General features: G+C 40.3%; 1 protein-coding gene and 1 non-coding gene across 6 annotated transcripts in view; one reads left to right on the top strand and one right to left on the bottom strand.

Moving 5' to 3' along the window:
* Window positions 1-12,349, bottom strand: part of LOC114203607 (uncharacterized) — a 36,736-nt gene extending 24,387 nt beyond the window's left edge. For 2 of the 5 annotated variants that reach the window (XM_088020763.1, XM_088020768.1), the window contains exon 1: window positions 12,015-12,349. In XM_088020763.1, the coding sequence (XP_087876889.1) occupies window positions 12,015-12,349 (335 nt within the window). Of the gene's footprint in view, window positions 1-11,833 lie in introns of those variants that run through there. The other 3 variants (XM_028089848.2, XM_088020761.1, XM_088020762.1) reach the window with 3 other exon arrangements.
* On the top strand, window positions 1,631-1,737 carry LOC114198515 (U6 spliceosomal RNA). Its single transcript, XR_003607130.1, has one exon. It is a non-coding gene; the product is annotated as a U6 spliceosomal RNA (small nuclear RNA).
* Window positions 12,350-12,895: the final 546 nt, after the last annotated feature.

The raw sequence follows: 12,895 nt of genomic DNA, 5'->3' as shown, positions 1-12,895 counted from the left end.
GGGTTCTAGAGGGGAGGGGGGCGGGGGGATGGGTTAGCCTGGTGATGGGTATTAAAGAGTGCACGTTCTGCATGGAGCACTGGGTGTTATGAACAAACAATGAATCATGGAACACTGCATCAAAAACTAATGATGTAATATATGGTGATTAACATAACAATAAAAAAATTAAAAAAAAAAAGAAAATGGGGTCTGTATTGCCAATGGAAAAGTATTCAGCCACAGAAGACAATGAAATCTTGCCATTGGCAATGACATGAATGGAGCTAGAGAGTATACTGCTAAGTGAATAAATCAGTCAGAGAAAGACAAATACCACATGATTTCACTCATGTGGAATTTAAGAAGCAAAACAAATGAGCAAAGGGAAAAAAAGAAACCAATCAAGAAACAGACTCTTAGAGAACAAACTGATGGTTACCAGAGGGTGGGCAATGGGTGAAATAGGTGAAGGGGATTAGGGAATTCACTTGTTGTGATCAGCGCAGTGTGATATATGGAATTGTTGAATCACTATTGTACACCTGAAATTAATATAACACTATTTTAACCACCTGAAATTAAAATCAAAAGTTTTAAAAAGATACTGTTTAGGAAATTAAAAGGCAAGTCACACACTGGAGAAAATATTTAACATATATCTCAAAAAGGATTTGTATATGGAACATATAAGGAATTCTTACTAGTCAATAATAAGCAACCTAACAAAAATGGGCAAAAGATTTGAATAGACCTTCATCAAAGCAAATATACAGATGGAAAGTCAACCCATGAAAAGATGTTTAACTTCATTAATCATTAGAAAAATTCACATTAAAACCCCAATGAGATAATACCATACACACCCTAGAATGGTTGACATTAACAAGATTGACCTTACGAAGTGTTGGTGATAACATGAAGCCATTGGAACTTTCATACAAGGAAGGAACATAAAATTGCACAATCACTTTGTAAAACAGTTTTTATTTTAAAGAGTTAAAGACACTATATGACTTAGCCATTCCACCCCAAAGTATTTCCCCAAGAGAAATAAAATCATATGAACAAAGAGGGGAAAAAGAGAGAAACCAAAAAACAGACTCTTAACTATAGAGAATAGGTAGTTACCAGAGAGGAGGTGGGTAGGTGGATGGGCGAAATAAGTGAAGGGGATTAAGAGTACACTTACGTTGGGCGCCTGGGTGGCTCTGTCTTTGAGTGTCTGCCTTCAGCTCACGTCATGATCCCAGCGTCCTGGGCTCCCTGCTCTGTGGGAAGCCTGCTTCTCCCTCTCCCACTCCCCCTGCTTGTGTTCCCTCTCTTGCTGTGTCTCTCTCTGTCAAATAAAATCTTAAAAAAAAAAAAGAGTACACTTACCTTGATGAGCACTAATATATGGAATTGCTGAATCACTATATTATATACCTGAAACTACTATAACACTGTTAACTACACTGGAATTAAAATTTAAAAAATAAAGCTAAAATGATATGTCCATATAAAGACTTGTTCACAAATGTTCATGGAGATTTTATTTGTAATATAAAGAAATCTGGGAAACAACCCAAGTGTCTACCAACAGGTGAATAAACAAATGCCATGTCTCCATACTGTGAAAGACTACTCAGTCATAAAAAGAAGTGCACTAGTGTTCACTTAAGCACCACATATACTAAAGTTGGAACAATACAGAGAAGATTAGCATGGCCCTTGCACAACGATGACACACAAATTTGTGAAGCATTCCATATTCCTCAGAGGGCACGCACACACAGGTGCACAGGAGCAAGCTGGAGACAGAATGGTTAAAGTAAAACATAAACTTGGAAAATACAGAAAAATAAACAGAAAACAACTAGTGATGCACATGACAACATGAATTTCAATATAATTATACTGAGTGAAAAGCCAGGCAAGACAGAGTACACAATGGTAGGATTCCATTACATTCTAGAAAGTGGACACAAATTTATAGTGATAGTGGATTGGTAGTTCCCTGGGGGAGGGGATGGGAAGGAATTACAAAGGGGGTGATAGATGTTCATTACCTTGATGGTGGTGTTGATTTCATCAGTATGTATCACAACAAATTATGTACGTTAAGTGCGATTTTTATATGTCAATTGTACGATTGTCAATTGTGCGATTTTATATGTCAATTCTCAGCTTAATAAAGCTGAAAAGAAAAAATGATGGAAGTATAGTCATAATTTTTTTTAAAGTTGACTCAGAAAAGGTAGAGGAGATAGAGTGGAGAAGAGAGGATAACAGCTAAATTCTTGGAATATGACTCGTTCTGTAGGTTTGACTTTGGACTCATGTCAATATTTTCCATGGTTATAAAACAAAAAATTTTTAAATCTCGAGGAGAGGGAGCAAGATGGCGGAGGAGTAGGAGACCTGGATTTCGTCTGGTCTCAGGAATTCAGCTGAATAGGGATCAAACCATTCTGAACACCTACGAACTCAACAGGAGATCGAAGAAGAGAGTAGCAACAACTCTCTGAACAGAGAAGCGACCACTTACTGGAAGGTAGGACGTGCAGAGAAGTGAATCGGAGGCGATATGCGGGAGGATAGACGGCGGGGGAGGGGGCCTCCATCGGCTGCTTCTGGCAAGTGATAGAACCGCAGAGCACAAAATCGGAACTTTTAGAAGTCGGCTCCGCTGAGGGTCGTTGTTCCAGTGGCTAAGCGGGGGGTGGAACCCTCGCGGGACAGTGTGGTCTCAGGACCCTCAGGGTCACAGGAAAAACAGGGGTGCCTGAGTGCAGCAGAGCTCCCAGGTATTGGAGCGGGGAAGCCGGCTGCAGAGACGGAGCCGAGGCACGGGCTCTCAGCTCAGGGTTGCCATAAACCGTGATCCGCGGCCCAGTCAGGCCACTGCTCCTCCAGTAGGGACCCACCAAGCGGCAGAGCTGGGGAGACTCCCCTTCCTCCCCTGAGAGGAGCAGCGCGGGAGCGCACCGCAGGGATCTGCTGGATTTGGAGACTCCACAGGGGGTCAGGTGCCAGAGATAGAAACACTCGGTCACAGGCCGGGTGAACATGGAGTGTGGCCGGAGACCAGGGAGACGGGAGTGACTGCTTTTCTCTGGGGGCGCACTGAGGAGCAGGGCCCTGAGTTCTCAGCTCCTCCAGGTGGAGATTGGGAGGCCACCATTTTCATCCTGGTCCTCCAAAGCTGTACCGAGAGCTTGCAGGGAACAAAAGCTCCTGAGAGCAAACCCGAGCAGCTTGCTTAGCCTGGACCGACAAGGGCAGGGCAATTCTGCCTCCGGGAAAGACATTTGGGAACCACGGCAACAGGCCCCTCCCCCAGAAGATCAGCACGAACAGCCAGCAAGCCAAGACCAAGTTTACCGATCAAGGAGAACGGGAGAACTCCAGCGCTAGGGGAATACTGCACATAGAATTCATGGCTTTCTTTTTACCATGATTCATTCATTTTTCAGTTAATTTTTTAACTTTTTAAAAAAAATTTTCTTTTTCCTTTTTCAACTAACATCTTATCAATCCCTTTTTTAAAAAAACATTTTTTATTATTCATTTTTAGAGTCATATTTTATCCCTTCATAGTAGTTACCCTTATTTTTGGCATATATATATAAGTTGTTCTCTCTTTAAAATTTTGAGATACAGTTTCTTCTAACATATCAAAATATACCCTAAATCACTAGTGTATGGCTTTCTTCTAGTCTCCTGCCTGATCACATTCTCTCCCCCTTTTTTTTCTTTTTTTTCTTAAATCTTCTTTCTTTTTTCAAACAACTTATCAATTCCTTTTATAAAATCTTTTATAATTTTCATCTTTACAGTCATCTTCCATCCCTTCATTGTATCAACCCTTATTTTGTACATATATAAGTCTTTCTTCCTTTAAAATTTTAGGAGGCACTTTTTTCTAACAGACCAAAATACGTGCAAAATCTAGTGTGTGGCACTGATCTATGCACTAGCCTGATCATATTTCATCATATTCTGTTTTTTTTTATATTGTTCTGTTTTTGTTTTTATCTTTTTCTTTTTTTTTTTTTCCTCTCTTTTTCCTTTCTTTCCCTTTCTTTTCCCCTGGTTTCAGGTCTTATCTGATTTGTTTAGAGTATATTTGCTGGGGAAGTTGTTAACCTGTTAGCATTTTGTTCTCTCATTCATCTATTCTCCTCTGGACAAAATGACAAGACGAAAAAAATCACCTCAGCAAAAAGAACAAGAGGTAGTACCGTCAGCCAGGGACCTACTCAATACGGACATTAGTACAATGTCAGACCTAGAATTCAGAATCATGACTTTAGAGATACTAGCTGGGCTTGAAAAAAGCGTGGAAGTTATTAGAAAAACCCTTTCTGGAGAAATAAAGGAACTAAAATCTAACCAAGTCGAAATCAAAAAGGCTATTAATGAGCTGCAATCAAAAATGGGGGCACTAACTGCTAGGATAAATGAGGCAGAAGAGAGAATCGGTGACATAGAAGACCAAATGATGGAAATAAAGAGGCTGAGAAAAAGAGCAACAACTACAGGATCACGAGGGTAGAATTCGAGAGATAAGCGATACGATTAGACGAAACAATATTAGAATAATTGGATCCCAGAAAAAGAAGAAAGAAAGGGGCAGAAGGTATATTGGAGCAAATAATAGCAGAGAACTTCCCTAATGTGAGGAAGGAAACAGGCATCAAACTCTAGGAGGCACAGAGAACCCCTCTCAAAATCAATAATAATAGGTCAACACCCCGACATCTAATAGTAAAACTTAGGAGTCTCAGAGACAAAGAGAAAATCCTGAAAGCAGCTCAGGAGAAGAGATATCTAACCTACAATGGTAGAAACATTAGACTGGGAACAGACCTATCCACAGAGACCTGGCAGGCCAGAAAGGACTGGCAAGATATCTTCAGAGCACTAAACGAGAAAAATATGCAGCCAAGAATACTATATCCAGCTAGGCTGTCATTGAAAATTGAAGGAGAGATAAAAAGCTTCCAGGACAAACAAAAATTAAAGGAATTTGCAAACATGAAAATAGCCCTCCAAGAAGTATTGAAAGGGATCCTCTAAGCAAAGAGAGAGCCTAAAAGCAGCATAGATCAGAAAGGACAGAGACAATATACAGTAACAGTCACCTTACAGGCAATACAATGGCACTAAATTCATACCTTTCAATAGTTCCCTGAGTGGAAATGGGCTAAATGCCCCAATCAAAAGACACAGGCTATCAGATTGGATTAAAAAACAAGACCCATCAATATGCTGTCTGCAAGAGACTCATTTTAGACCCAAAGACACCCCCAGATTGAAAGTGAGGGGGTGGAAAACCATTTACCATGCTAATGGACACCAAAGAAAGCTGGGTGGCCATCCTTATATCAGACAAATTAGATTTTAAAACAAAGACTGTAATAAGAGATGAAGAAGGACACTATATCCTACATAAAGTTTCTATCCAACAAGAAGATCTAACAATTGTAAATATCTATGCCCCTAACATGGGAGCAGCCAATTATATAAGGCAATTAATAACAAAAGCAAACACATCAACAACAATACAATAATAGTGGGGGACTTTAACACTCCCCTGACTGAAATGGACAGATCATCTAAGTAAAAGATCAACAGGGAAATAAAGACTTTAAACGACACACTAGACCAAATGGACTTCACAGACATATTCAGAACATTCCATCCCAAAGCAACAGAATACACATTCTTCTCTAGTGCCCATGGAACATTCTCCAGAATTGATCACATCCTAGGTCACAAATCAGGTCTCAACGGGTACCAAAAGATTGGGATTATTCCCTGCATATTTTCAGACCACAATGCTTTGAAATTGGAACTCAATGACAAGAGGAAAGTTGGAAAGAACTCCAATACATGGAGGCTAAAGAGCATCCTACTAAAGAATGAATGGGTCAACCAGGAAATTAAAGAAGAATTAAAAAAATTCATGGAAACCAATGAAAATGAAAACACAACTGTTCAAAATCTTTGGGATACAGCAAAGGCAGTCCTGAGAGGAAAGTGTATAGCAATACAAGCCTTTCTCAAGAAAGAAAAAAGGTCTCAAATACACAACCTAACCCTACACCTAAAGGAGCTGGAGAAAGAACAGCAAATAAAGCCTAAACCCAGCAGGAGAAGAGAAATAATAAAGATCAGAGCAGAAATCAATGAAATAGAAACTAAAAGACCTGTAGAACAGATCAACGGAAGTAGGAGCTGGTTCTTTGAAAGAATGAACAAGATTGATAAACCCCTGGCCAGACTTATCAAAAAGAAAAGAGAAATGACCCAAATCAACAAAATCATGAATGAAAGAGGACAGATCACAACCAACACCAAAGAAATACAAACAATTATAAGAACATATTATGAGCCACTCTATGCCAGCAAATTAGATAACCTGGAAGAAATGGGTGCATTCCTAGAGATGTATCAACTACCAAAATTGAACCAGGAAGAAATACAAAACCTGAACAGACTCATAATCACTAGGAAATTGAAGCAGTCATCAAAAATCTCCCAAGAAACAAAAGCCCAGGGCCAGGTGGCTTCCCAGGGGAATTCGACCAAACATTTAAAGAAGAATTAATACTTATTCTCCTGAAACTGTTCCAAAAACTAGAAATGGAAGGAAAACTCCCAAACTCATTTTATGAGGCCAGCATTACTTTGATCCCAAAACCAGACAAAGACCCCATCAAAAAGAATTACAGACCTATATCCTTGATAAACATGGATGCATAAATTCTCACCAAAATACTAGCCAATAGGATCCAACAGTACATTAAAAGGATTATTCACCATGACCAAGTGGGATTTATCCCTGGGCTGAAAGGTTGGTTCAACATCCACAAATCAATCAACGTGATACAATACATTAACAAAAGAAAGAACAAGAATCATATGATCCTCTGAATAGATGCAGAAAAAGCATTTGACAAAGTACAGCATCCTTTCTTGATCAAAACTCTTCAGAGTATAGGGATAGAGGGTACATACCTCAATATCATAAAAGCCATCTATGAAAAACCTAGAGCGAATAGCATTCTCAATGGAGAAAAGCGGAGAGCTTTCCCCTTAAGGTCAAGAATGCGGCAGGGATGTCCACTCTCACCACTGCTATTGAAGATAGTATTAGAAGTCCTAGCCACAGCAATCAGACAACAAAAAGAAATCAAAGGCATCCAAATCAGGAAGGAGGAAGTCAAACTCTCACTCTTTGCAGATGATATGATACTGTATGTGGAAAACCCAAAAGAATCCACCCCAAAACTTCTAGAACTTATACAGGAATTCAGTAAAGTAGCAGGATATAAAATCAATGCACAGAAATCAGTGGCATTCCTATACACCAACAACAAGACAGAAGAGAGACAAATCAAGGAGTTGATCCCATTTACAATTGCACGCAAAACCTTAAGATACCTAGGAATAAATTTAACCAAAGAGGCACAAGATCTGTACTCAGAAAACTATAAAATACTCATGAAAGAAATTGGGGAAGACACAAAGAAATGGAAAAACGTTTCATGCTCATGGACTGGAAGAACCAACATTGTGAAGATGTCAATGCTACCTAGAGCAATCTACACATTCAATGCAATCCCCATCAAAATACCATCCACTTTTTTCAAAGAAATGGAACAAATAATCCTAAAATTTGTATGGAACCAGAAGAGACCCCGAATAGCCAGAGGAATATTGAAAAAGAAAAGCAAAGCCTGTGGCATCACCATTCCGGACTTCCAGCTCTATTACAAAGCTGTCATCCTCAAGACAGTATGGTACTGGCACAAAAACAGACACATAGATCAATGGAACAGAATCGAGAGCCCAGAAATGGACCCTCAGCTCTATGGTCAACTCATCTTTGACAAAGCAGGAAAGAATGTCCAATGGCAAAAAGACAGTCTCTTCAACAAATGGTGTTGGGAAAATTGGACAGCCACATGCAGAAGAATGAAACTGGACCATTTCCTTACACCATACACAAAAATAGACTCCAAATGGTTGAAAGACCTAAATGTTAGACAGGAGTCCATCAAAATCTTAAAGGAGAACACAGGCAACAACCTCTTTGACCTCAGCCGCAGCAACTTCTTCCTAGAAACATCGCCAAAGGCAAGGGAAGCCAGGGCAAAAATGAACTTTGGGATTTCATCAAGATAAAAAGCTTTTGCACAACAAAAGAAACAGTCCACAAAACCAAAAGACAACCAACAGAAATGGAGAAAATATTTGCAAATGACATATCAGATAAAGGGCTAGAATCCAAAATCTGTTAAGAACTTATCAAACTCAACAGCCAAAGAACAAATAATCCAATCAAGAAATGGGCAGAAGACATGAACAGACATTTTTCTGAAGAAGACATCCAAATGGCCAACAGATACATGAAAAAGTGCTCAACATCGCTTGGCATCAGGAAAATCCAAATCAAAACCTCAATGAGATACCACCTCACACCCGTCAGAATGGCTAAAATTAACAAGTCAAGAAACGACAGATGTTGGCGGGGAAGTTGAGAAAGGGGAACCCTCCTACACTGTTGGTGGGAATGCAAGCTGGTGCAACCACTCTGGAAAACAGTATGGGGATCCTCAAACATTTGAAAATAGAGCTACCATACAATCCAGCAATTGCACTACTGGGTATTTACCCCAATGATACAAATGTAGGGATCCGAAGGGGTACGTGCACCCCAATGTTTATAGCAGCAATGTCCACAATAGGCAAACTGCGGAAAGAGCCAAGATGTCCATCGACAGATGAATGGATAAAGAAGAGGTAGTATATATACACAATGGAATATTATGCAGCCATCAAAAGGAATGAGATCTTGCCTTTTGCAACAATGTGGATGGAACTAGAGGGTGTTATGCTGAGTGAAAAAAGTCAATCAGAGAAAGACATGTATCATATGACCTCACTGACATGAGGAATTCTTAATCTCAGGAAACAAACTGAGGGTTGCTGGAGTGGTGGGGGGTGGGAGGCACGGGGTGGCTGGGTGATAGACATTGGGTAGGTTATGTGCTAAGGTGAGCGCTGTGAATTGTGCAAGACTGTTGAATCACAGATCTGTACTTCTGAAACAAATAATGCAACATATGTTAAGAAAAAAGAAAAAGAAGATAGCAGGGGGAGAAGAATGAAGGGGAATAAGTCGGAGGGGGAGAGGAAGTATGAGAGACGATGGTCTCTGCAAACAAACTGAGGGTTCTAGAGGGGAGGGGGCTGTGGGGATGGGTTAGCCTGGTGATGGGTGTTAAAGAGGGCATGTTCTGTGTGGAGCACTGGGTGTTATGCACAAATAATGGATCATGGAACATTGCATCAAAAATTAATGATGTAATGTATGGTGATTAACATAATAAAAAATTAAAAAATTTTTAATCTCAAAATCATTAAAACAATAATAACAAAGGAACCTAACTGTATATTTATGCATAAAAAGCAACTATTCTAAGATCAAAAATATGTAAAACAACTGAAAAACAGTCTTAAGTTTGTTTTCAGTAACTGTATTGTTGTTAGTATTGGTAATGTTATCCTGAGACTGTTGGACCAACATTATAGAATAAAGAAAATGAGCAAATACATTGTTGTCACTGAGACATTTTTGGTAGAGGAGAAATGAGTTTTATAAGATATATGAGGTTAAATAGAAGCTCTGTAGTTCTCAGTAGAAACTCATGACATGGTTTAGCATTTAAATACCTATTTTCTAGTTGTGAATGCTGAAAAAGCTAGAAGAAAGTGATTTAGTAGTAATGAACATCCGCATATTTCAAATTGTGGTCTCAAATACTGTTTCCTCCTGAAAGGAACTTGGGCTCCTCAGAGACATGGCTGATTAGAAGTCTAGGGAAGGAAGTGTCTAAACGAGTCTGCAATATCCTGTTATATGAAAAAGTGAGGAATTTTCAGAGTGCTAGATTCATGTCAAAAGGTCTTGGAGGCCAACTTGAAGTTGCTTATTTGAACATCAGTAGAGGGATATGAACTGGAATGGATTGATTCACCATCAAGTATATTGAAATCCATGAGTTCATATTAATGCAAAATTTAAAAAAACAACAAACTCTTTCATCATCCTTGGGGGATGCAAACTGGTAAATAAAGGGAAAGAATCAATTATTTTGCCTTTCCTGTACGTACTACTCCTCTGGATAACTAAATGTTGACAAGGTGAAGTTTCTCTTTATGGAATTATCCCAGCTAATAAATAGGGAGGGGAATAATAGAATCACAATATCATGATTTTGCTATGCCTAAATGAAATAATGGTTCTAGGCAATGATCATCAACAGCTGATAACATCAAAAAAAAGGGAGACAACTGGACAATATGGGCCTCCTGATGGCAAAGCACACCACTATCTCTGAAGCAGTCTTTCGGTCCTACAGATCTTTTGGGATATAGTCTCCCATTAACAGGTTCAGCCATTCTCTGGGTTAGTTGTGTATCTTAACCGTAGTTATTGGTCTGTGACAAAGGGAGGTGGGAGAAGGTAGTGAGAGGAGCTTGTGTTGTCTGTTTTTCAAGAGTGAAGCTTCTGCATCATCTTCACGAATGGAGGTGGCACTGAATGTCAGCAAAGAAATCGGATCACTTCTGCAAGCCCAGAGGGTTCAGGGAAATTTGGGGACTCAAGATCTTCAAGTGCATCAATCCAGATTTCTCCATCTCATATCTCAGGGTCCCCTTCTCTACCTTGGCATGGCCGAACTACCTAGGCTGAATGAACAACCACCTCTGGAGCTCTGCTCCTCCTCTAATGAAGTCCTAGCCTTGGTCCTCAGCTTTATTTACCCTTTATGAGAGTCAATTTCTATGCTGCCAGTGAAACCTCTGACTTTTACATCTGTCCTTTAATCTCTGATTTATCACCCTCAGCCTTTCGTTATGTTTTCACAAGTCATCAATTGCTCCCAGGTACTTTCAATTTCATTTTCCTTTTAATTATTAACTGCTTTCACAGATATATAATATGGAAAAGATGTCCCAGGGAGCATTAATTGCTTACAGGTTTTCCAAAAAAGTTTTTCACAGATTTTTATCCATGAATTCCCAAGAATATGTTTTATCTAAGAACTTAAAACTGCCAGTGAAACCAAAACTGTGACTAATGTGGGCTCTCCCTCTTGTAAAATTGACAAAGCCATATTGTCTGTGCTACACATGTAGGTAAAATATAGTTGTCCAGACTGTACAGAAAATCTTTTTTTAATTTATTTTTTATTTTATTTTTTAATTTAAATTCAATTAGTTAACATATAATGTATTGGTTTCAGAGGTAGAGGTCAGTGACTCATCAGTCTTATATATTACCCAGTGACTGCATTGAAAATCTTATAGAAGAGTACCATCACACTGAATTTTCATACAAGAAAGTGGTGGTTTATTTTGGCATAGAGTTTATAACATAGGAAAATTTGGGGGATAAGAATTATAAAAGAGAATCCATTGGACAATTAAGAGAGAGACTATAAAAATCTGTAATGTAGAAATACTGAAATCAAACTTCAGCTCCTTGAGCTTGATGAGCTGGTGCCTCAAAATTAAGGAGAATTTGGGAGAATTGGTCAATACAACATTGTAGTTGCTTTGTTGTAAGAAAATTCACACTTGGATGAAAGGGAGAGGTCCAGAAGTAGAATTTGGACTGAGGCCAGAATGTGCTCACAGAGTCAGTGGGACTGTGATGGGCTCATTGGAATCATGAGATGCAACTCAGTTGAGCAACATTAACCCCACTTCCTGTGTCCTAATGGTTGGCACAAAAAGAGTCTATATTTGAGGGGCAGAGGTAAATGGAGATGGTGGTCTCAGGGCAGGGGGCTCAGCAGCAAGAGGAGGCACAGCACATGGGACGGGGGCAGGTGGAGATGACACAGTTGGGGCGATAGCAAGTGGTGTGGCAGGAGACCCGGCCACAGACTGGGCGCAGGCAGCAGGAGGGGCAGCAGCAGGAGGGGCGGCAGCAGCTGGAGCCACAGCAGGGGGGGCAGCAGCAGCTGGACCCACAGCAGCTGGGGCGGCAGCAGGTGGTCCTGCAGCAGGTGGTCTGGCAGCAGGTGGGGTGGCAGCAGCTAGAGATGCAGCAGCTGGGCCTGCAGCAGATGGAGCCACAGCAGGAGGGGCGGCAGCAGCTAGAGATGCAGCAGCTGGGCCTGCAGCAGCTGGGGCCACAGCAGCTGGAACCACAGCAGGAGGGGCGGCAGCAGCTGGACACACAGCAGCTGGGGCGGCAGCAGGTGGTCCTGCAGCAGGTGGTCTGGCAGCAGCTGGGGCGGCAGCAGGTCTCCTGGCCACAGCCCTGGTCAGAGCAGATGGAGCCACAACAGGAGTCGACCATGGTGTCAGTGGAAGGAATGGGGTTCCACAAGTGGGTACAAATGGGTTTCCACGAGGGTGGTTTCTTGAATTTGAATGTCTCCTTACCTCTGTCCCCTTTTATACTCTGCTGAGTAGCTGATGTTACTGTGAGGAACACTTTTGTTATTATTCCTGCCAGGAAACAATTAGTGTTACTAAGTCAATAATTATGTTTATCAGGTTAAATATGCCAGTATCTAAGAAAAGCATCATTTCCCTTTTTCTGCAGCGTTGATTCATTGAACCACATTCCCATTTTTTTTCTGTCTAATGTATCTTGTAAGTTGGAGCTGTCATATGATATTCTATTACCGACTTTTTCTGTGTGTCCCATTTTTGTGTATGACTCCAATGATCATATTTTGTTTTATTTTAATTCCAGTATAGTTAACATACAATGTTATATTAGTTTCTGGTGTACGATATAGTGATTCAACAATTCTATACATCACCCAGTGCTCATCACAACAAGTGCACTCCTTAATCCCCATCACCTGTTTCACCCAGTGATGAGTCTTTCCTATTT

Source organism: Eumetopias jubatus, unplaced genomic scaffold (assembly GCF_037043125.1).
Source record: "Eumetopias jubatus isolate StellerSeaLion01/CBP00866 unplaced genomic scaffold, mEumJub1_p1.0 scaffold_160, whole genome shotgun sequence".
In the NCBI taxonomy this organism is placed as follows: domain Eukaryota; kingdom Metazoa; phylum Chordata; class Mammalia; order Carnivora; family Otariidae; genus Eumetopias; species Eumetopias jubatus.
This window is presented reverse-complemented; position numbering and strand designations above follow the sequence as displayed.